General features: G+C 39.9%; 1 protein-coding gene across 1 annotated transcript; it reads right to left on the bottom strand.

The window, feature by feature from the left end:
• Positions 1 to 4,958: 4,958 nt before the first annotated feature.
• On the bottom strand, positions 4,959 to 8,923 carry LOC135129471 (ankyrin-3-like). The gene is made up of 2 exons (XM_064056621.1): positions 5,370 to 8,923; positions 4,959 to 5,313 (listed from the first exon to the last, which is right to left on the bottom strand). The coding sequence occupies exon 1, from the start codon at positions 8,921 to 8,923 to the stop codon at positions 6,341 to 6,343; it is 2,583 nt and encodes an 860-aa protein (XP_063912691.1). The 3' UTR covers positions 4,959 to 5,313; positions 5,370 to 6,340.
• Positions 8,924 to 8,938: the final 15 nt, after the last annotated feature.

Consider the following 8,938-nt stretch of genomic DNA (forward strand, 5'->3'; position numbering starts at 1 on the left):
AATGCTATTTCACGATCGTTTGCTATCAAAAGATAAGGTTGAATTATTTACACATACAGAGTGAATCACTAAATGCATGGTCCTCGATATCTTATCATCAGGAGGGTTCAGAGAAAAAATCGACAAAAAGATTTTTGTAAAACACAGAATAATTTTGAAATAAACCCAAAACACGATATTCTAATAACCTCGGACAGTAAGTTTCTCTATAAAAATCGCCAACAGACAGACAATCGATAGTTAGAATATATTATGTTCTACAGTCTACAACATCTTAAAAGCGATGAACATATAAATTCTGATTAGCGATTTCGATTTACCACATTCGCGATAAAATTAAGGAGTACCTATGTAAAATTTCTGATAAACCGTATTTTTTTTGTAAAATTCTGATTTTGTTTACACGCTCAGAGTTAATAATTAGACCAGGTATAAGCATTGTGTTTTGTACATTTTACTTACACTTAGTTAATATTTGGGACAACATACTGTTGTCCGACGAGAAGGTTTTCATGTCCTCCTCTGGCTCCTTCAGCTGGCTCGGCTCTTCCTCCTCTACCTCCTTCAGCTGACTCGGCTCCTCCCCCTCTGCCGCATTCAGCTGGCTCGACTCCTTAGTCATCAGCTCCTTGACGACGTTGTCGACAGCCTCAGACGCCTCGGTCCCCACCACGCTTTTAATGAAAGTCTCGATCATTGCCGAAACATCGGTTTCAGCGACGGATATTTCCGTTCTAGCCACGTCGTCACCGGAGCTGGTGCTAGTGTCCCTGCTGGTACCACTACCCAACAAAACATTGTCCAAAATTCTAATTTTGGTCGGCTGGGGTTTGATATGCACTACGAGGCACTTGGCGTCGTTGTCGCTGTCGTTGATTATCTCAAGCTCAGCGACACATGCTTCGAAAGTTCTCTTTTCGGCAACCATTTTTTCTAAAAAAATAAAAACTTATAACAAACTATATACAAAACAACAACTATAACTTACCTAAATAAATAGACGATAAAATAGCAAACTGTTGGCGAGTAAGTGAAGCTCAGGTATGTACACTTCAAGAAGGCACAAGCCGCACAAGTGAATAAGAAATTGTTTTTACCCCCCATTTATATACATACTACCCCTATTTACACGCTCATCAAGCAGTGGTACTTGGAGCTGGATTTTCTAAGAAAAGCTGCACTTTAGAATCACACCGGTACTTAGAGCTGGATTAGGGAGCTGCACTTTAGAACCGCTGGTAATTAGTACCGGAAAAACCCAACGCTGGTGATTACGACAGCCGGTAATTACCTCTGCTGGTGATTAAGTGGTGATTAAGACCGCCGGTAATTACCGCTGGTAATTAGGGCCAAAATGCACTAATTACCCGCTTATACTACTTTCATTCTCTCATTCTTCTTCACCCACATCCTTCTCCTTTTCTTAAACACCCTTTCTGCAAATCCCATTAATCTCTCATACATCTCCTTTGATTTCAACAACCTCTCAAATCGTTTTTCCTCTTCCCCAATCCATCGTGACTATTCACAACTCTTTCTTTCCTCATCATACAATCCACACTCGAAAACAATATGCCAAACATTCTGTACTCTACCGCAACCACACAGATCCGTATCACTCAGTCCTCTTTTATTCAGGAACTCATTCATACTGCCATTCCCAGTCAACAAAAACAGCCCAAACATTCCTGGCTCAAACCAAACATTCTCACTCGCGAACCTCACACTCGGAATAAAATCATGAGTCACTCTACCCTTTTCGTTCAGATCCTATCTGCTTTGCCAGATCTCCCGCAGTTTCGTATCCAACACACCCTTTTTCTCCAGATTCTCTCCTTCTTCCAGCCTAATCTGCAGACATCCCAATTCTCCTAGATTCACTCCCCTTTTCGCCCTAAACATCACTCCTCGCCTCAAAAATTCCAAATCCCACGGTAACTCTCCCATCAACACTTGCATCGCATCCGTACTTACTGTCCTACAAAACACCATGCACCCATACAACACGCTCCGTCGACACCTGTTCACCAACTCCCTCGCATATGCACACCTCAACACATCACACCATACCCCCACACCAAACGGCGCACACGCAACCCCCAATCCTTTATATGTATATCACTCGTACCGTTCGTTTATTCAGACCCCATTCCTTCCTCAATACACGCCTCAATTTCTCCATCACTCCGATCACCCTACCTCTCAGACTCTCGACTTGCGGCCTAAAATTCATACGCTCACTAACTTTTATACCCAGAGATTTCACTTCTTTCACATAATTCACACACTTTTCCTGAACCCTCACCTTTAGCGGTCTCGACTTAGACAACGATTCCTTCAGCAGCATCATAACCGTTTTCTCCCTGGAGATCTGGACACCCACTTCATTCCCCCAAGCAACCACCATTTCCATCACTTCCGTTCCCAGATCATCAATACGCCACACACGATATCCCCCTTTTTCCAATCTCTTCCAACAACTCATCCATCATCATGTTCCAAACCGCCGGTCCACAGATAGATCCTTGAGGACATCCTCTACACACCTTCCTGTCCACCTCATTTGCCCCTCCAACCACCCACACTTTCCGATCTCTAAAATAACTCGCCCAAACTTTGATCTCTTTACACCCAACTTCCATCAATTTACTCAACACCACATTCCAGCTCAGATTATCAAACGCACCTTTATAATCAACAAAAATTTCCAACACATACTTTTTTTCCGACCACTCCACAACCTGTTTCACTCTTATCCACGCATCCTGTATTTTCAATCCTTTCACGAATCCGAACTGAGACCTCGACCTTCTTCTTTCAAGTACCCTCGCCAATCTCCCCACCAGTACCCTCTCAACCACTTTGCCCATCACACTCAAAAGACAGATAGGTCTATACGACCTCGGTAATGACCTATCCTTATCCATGGCTTTCAAGAGGATGACCAGTCGCGCTACCTTCCATTCATCCGGAACCCATCCTTCCTCCATACATGCATTAAACATCTTCAACACATACTCCGGAACAGTGTCCCACATAAGCGTCATCATTTCAGGCGTCACACCATCCATTCCCGGCGACTTCTTCTTCCTCATGCTCCTCACCCTCCTCACTCTCTGCACGACACCCTCCACGCCTTCATACAACTCATAGTTCACGGGAATGTCAACTCGGAAAAACTCACTCAAGAATACCTCCACCGTATCCCTCCACGTTTCCGTTTTCCCATCACCGTCCCATACGCCTACCAGTCCTTCGTTCTTCTCACTCCTACAGAGCTTATAAACTGCACCCCAGGGATCTGCATTGCCAACAAACCAGACAAAATTCCTCCACCATAAGACCTTTGTCTCCTTGATGGGCTTTTTATAATGTTTGAGTAAGCCTTGGTACTCGAACCTGCACCTCTCGTTTCCGTCCAAATTCCCCTCTCGTTTACGAGTCAACTGCCATTTTTTTCTTGCTTTTGCAACTCGACCTTTTAACTCCTTCAGACGGCATTGGCGTCCATACATATCATCATCGCCTTTCTCTCGCATCCACCTAACACCTTCCTGATCTATTCCAAATACGGTCTAATCTCATCCCCATATAGACAATACATATGCTACCCAACTCACAGTCTATATTCACACATACTCCCAAATTTTGACCCTCCACACTTATTTGTACAGCATCCATACTTCTATCGTCTATCAACACTGTAGCTCCACAATCATCAGCGGTCATATATACTCTCATACTGCGGGCATACACTGGAAAACACCGAGTGGCCACATTTCCTGCAAACCTTATTTCTGATCTTACAATCAAAGGCACCATGACCGTATCCATAACAGTTATAACACCTCAACACATCGACCCAATCTTTCCGTTTGAACGAATGTCAGCCAGCATACACCCTACCCTGGTCCAAAAATACCTCCCTAACTTTATCCGTAACCTGAATCACAACATTTTCGAATTTTTGACTTACCTTACCTATTCCTGCTTGCCCGATCCTCTTCCCAACAATTCTAACACTATCCCCAAACTGTTCCTCGGCCATCTTCCCCACGAATTTTTTCCGATATATCGACTCAACCAATTCCTGATTCCCCATTTCCATAGGTTCATCATACAACATAATCCTAAATCCTCTCCTTTTCACATCTTCCGTGGACCAGTTCGGATTTGTCTTAACCACTTGTTTTATCACCTCTATCTCCTCCTTACTCCTCGTCTCAAATATTAATCCACAACTTTTGTTCCTCCTCACATTTTCCACTTTCACGTCTACATCCATTTTATTAACTTTCTCTCTAATCTTATCCCCATCTTCCTCGGGATCCTTAGACTTCATCATAACAGAATACGTTTCCTTCCTTCTTGGCACTTCCTTACTATCATCCTGCCCAGATCTAGCACCTCCGACAACTCCAGCATACGTCTTCTTATCCGTCGATTACAAACCAAATACAAAGAGAGAAAAAAAATGTTCTTCCTGATTTATCCCGATCTCCCGCAGGAGAACCCCCCCCAACCTATTCCTGACTCCCCCACCGGTCCCGAAGAATCTTCGAAAAATTTTCCCCGACTCACACACTACATCACTTCTAACACCGCAGACCACCGAAAACACGTCCGACACGTTCGACAGCCAGAAGTGAAGTGAACAGTTGAAGACAGTTGGCACAAAATAATAATAATTGGAGACATCTTAATTCTCCCAAAAAGCTCAATGTGGTGTTAGAGGTTAATGGAGTTTAAATGCATACGTACTAATTTTTCTCCTACCGCACCCTTTACTTTTTTTTATTGTGAGTAATGTAGAAAATTCTTGATTTTTGAATTGTTACAGCATTGTTCTTCCCTCCATGTAGTGCCCAAATTTTGGGTGATCTCGATGTCCGATTGCTTGCTGGTGGCCACCTCAAAAAATCTCCCTCAGATAAAATAAAAATTAAAACAACACCAAGGATATTTACAATGGTTTTATTAACATCTCATTATTTTACAATATTCATTTCCTTGTATTATTTTTTGCGAAGAGATCTTATTCTGACGCCGTTCCCTTTTTTCTTGGGTTTTAACCTGTCTTTGTACTGAAAACTGTGTCCGAAGAATTTTGCTAGCGTTGGATGCAAACAGTCTTCCAGATCCATCCCTGGTTATGGATAGCAAGAGTCCAGGATTCAGCATCTCCTCTCGGCATCTTCGTTTTTCTAACACTAGCTGATCCTTGACGGTCTTCCTCAAGACTGGATCTCCTTGGGTGATGCTTTTCCACAGGTCGTTGGATCTGGCAGCAGTTAGAAGCGAGGAAGCAAACACCTGAAACAAACAGAAGATGAGTAAAGAATAGTAAGGAAAGTAAAAATATAACTTACCTCAAAATGATGGCCCAAAGCTTCAACAGCAAGTTTGGCAACCCAAATTCAACAGCGACGACGAAAGGTAGAATTTTATACATTTTGGAAAACTTTATCATGCAAGCAGAGGATAAACTAACGGAGGGGTGGGAAACAGAAGAGTGGGAATAGGGTGCCGACGTTGTCAATTTTAGAATGGGTTATCTTTTTTAATTGTCTCAAATATGTATTAATACCTTAATATCCAGGAACTCTGTGACTTGTAAAAATCTGACTAAACTATTGAATTTATTTTAAGGTTAAACTATCCGTTTTTTAATTATTTTGGAATTTTTACAAAATTGCCTAACTTGCTTCAACAGCTATAATTACTGTTGATCCCAAATGTGAGATCAGTTAGACAAATTTCAAACCAACATCAATGACTGAAAAAAAAAAGAATATACCTTATATAGGTAAAATTTAAAACACATTTACTATGTATAATTTTGAGGTCACGTCATCACTTTGTTGGTGGAGATGATTAGACAAAGTTTGATTAGTATTTTACCATCTACACGATATTCATATCATGCATATAAAATTTGACAACGTACCATCGAGCTTTTCCATCATTTTTGAAACACTCCACACAATGAAATGTCTTTACCATTTCTCGTGAAACACCGCATGTTGATCGTAAATCGGGCAAAGTTCATATTGAAACAATTTTCTAACTAACAGCTGTTCACAATCAACCGAAAGCTGTCACCAATTGATAAATTTTAAGCAAAATCAACAGATGGTGTTTCAATAAAAACGACAAACATAGTACAGAAATACTCGTTGCTTGAAATTGTTGGTAGAGTGTGGCATAATTTAATTTTATATAAGTTCAAAATTACAACTTTCAATTTATTTAGGAAACGCATTCCATCGAAATTATCTAAAATACACTGTATTATAAAATAATGTATTGCTTATTCTTCACTGGAAAAAGCTGTAATAGTTTATAGGAGTTGAAAAGCTGCCACTTTAATTTTATTCTGTACGCGGATGTCAACACCCTTTTCTATCAGTAGTTTTAATATTCTTCTATTATCTCCTCTTGCCCACAATCCATAATGTAACGCATTGTTATTGCATTTGTCCAAAGTGTTTACGGAAGCGCCGAACTCTAGTAACATATCTACTAAGTCATAAACACCTTTTTTACATGCAAGTTGTAATGCTGTGGTCCCATTTTCACTTCTAGTATTTATATCAATACCTTTCTCAATCAACAACTTTATTACACATTGATTGTCCGCCTCTGATTCTAATGCATAATGTAGTGCACTTTGGTTGTTTTCATCCGTGATCTTAATAGAAGCGTCGTACTCTAATAATATTTCTGTGTTTCCATAAACCCCGTTTTTGCAAGCAAGTTGTAACGCCGTCGTTCCGTATTTATTTTGAGCGTTCACGTCGACGCCCTTCTGGATCAGTAAGTTTATTATATGTTGGTTCTCATATTCCGAGTTTGATGCATAGTGTAAAGCATTGTTGTTCTCTTCGTCCATCAGATTAGTGAGAGCGCCGCAAGTTAACAACATTTCCACTTTTTCATACACAGTGTGCTTACATGCAAGTTGTAAAGGTGTCGTTCCATTTTTATTTTTAGCATTTACGTCGATGCCGTTCTCAACCAATAATGTTATTATGTCTACAGTACCGTTCTCCAAGCTTATCTTCTGTTTTTTCTTTGAAACATTAATGAAATGGTCTTTTAGAAAAAGTAAACTTAAGCTGCTTTCAGACATGCCTTGTTCGCGTGCAAGCAGTAAAGCTCCCTCACAATGTTGCGCACTTTTCTTCCATAAGTTTCTTATACGCCGTTTCTTGCTCCTTACGTAATAATGCAAAGCGTTGTTGTTATCTTTGTCCAAAATGTTTACGGAAGCGCCGGATTCTAATAATGTTTGGGCTATATCAAAATCAGCATTTTCGCTAGCAAGATGCAAAGCTGTGGTACCATTTTTGTTCTGAGAATTTACATTGATGCCTTTCTCTATCAATAATTCAATAATATCCTCATTCTCGCATTCTGCCTTTGCTGCATAATGTAAAGCGTTGCTGTTTTCTTTGTCCACGTCGTTTACTGAAGAGCCGCATTTTAATAACATTTTTGTAATTTGGTAATCACAATTCTTGCACGCAAATTGTATAGCTGTAGTCCCATTTTCGTCTTGGATATTTACGTCAATACCTTTTTCAATTAAAAGCTTTATGATGTTTCGATTGTCTGTCCAAGATCTTGATGCATAATGTAAGGCACTGCAGTTGTCTTTGTCCACAACATTGATGGAAGACCCGTACTTTAACAATATGTGTGCACTTTCATGGGAGCCTTTTTCGCAAACAAGATGTAAGGCTGTAGCCCCACTTTTATTTTGGATATTTACATCAATGCCTCTAGTAATCAGTAAATTTACTATATCCGTAGTGTCATACTTTGAACTCGATGCAAAATGCAAAGCGTTATTGTTGCCTTTGTCCAAAATGTTGATGGAGGCGCCGCAATCTAACAACAATTTGGCATTTGCATAAACACCTCGTTCACACGCAAGTTGTAAAGCTGTCATTCCATTTTTGTTTTTCGCATTTATGTCGATGCCTTTTTTAATCAACAGTCGTATTATACCTCGAGTAGTTCGCCGTGATGCTGTTGCAAAATGTAATAAATTGTTATTGTTGCTTTTGTCCACAATGTTTACAGAAGCGCCGAAATCTAACAACATTTTTGTGTTTTCATAAACTCCATTTAAACATGTAAACTGTAAAGCTGTAGTCCCATTTTTGCTCTCAGCACTGACGTTGATGCCCTTCTTGATCAGTAATTTTATTATACTTCGATTGTCGGTTGACAGTTTTGAGGCATAATTCAATGCAGTGTGGTTTTGTTTGTCGACAATGTTTATGCAAGCGCCAAATTCCAACAACATTTTAGTAATTTCAAGATCACCGTTTCCGCAAGCAAGTTGTAAAGACGTCGTTCCATTTTCATTTTGAGCGTTTACTTCGATGCCTTTTTTGATCAGTAATTTTATTATATCGCGATTGTTCCACCAAGATCTTGATGCATAATGCAACGCGTTGCTAAGACCTTCGTTCGAAATATTCACGGAAGCGTTGTGTTCTAACGCCATTTCTACAATTTCTTGATCTCCTTTCAAACATGCAAGTTGTAGAACCGTTTCCCCATATTTGTTTTGAGCATCTATGTGGATGCCTTTTTTGATCAACAATTTTAAAAGATCTCGATTATCTTCCCATAATTTTGACGCATGATGTAAAGCATTGTTGTCTTCATTATCTCTAATATTCATCAAAGCGTCGCATTCTAGTAACATTAATGAATTTTCATAATTACCTGACTGGCAAGAAACTTGTAAAGCTGTCATTCCATTATTATTTTGCAAATTCACGTCGATGCCTTTCTCAATCAATAGTTTCGTTATATTTGGATTGCCTTGCCTTGACTGTGATGCATAATGCAACGAGTTGTTGTCTTTATCCACAATGTTTATGGAAGCGCTGCACTCTAACAACATTTTTGCATTTTCATA

Source organism: Zophobas morio, unplaced genomic scaffold, assembly GCF_036711695.1.
Source record: "Zophobas morio isolate AGI-343-1 ecotype UQ-CSIRO unplaced genomic scaffold, CSIRO_AGI_Zmor_V1 ptg000016l, whole genome shotgun sequence".
In the NCBI taxonomy this organism is placed as follows: Eukaryota; Metazoa; Arthropoda; class Insecta; order Coleoptera; family Tenebrionidae; genus Zophobas; species Zophobas morio.

Coding starts and splice junctions, on each gene's coding strand:
- LOC135129471 (XM_064056621.1), bottom strand. CDS start 8,923: ATGTTGTTAGAGTGCAGCGCTTCCATAAACATTGTGGATAAAGACAAC.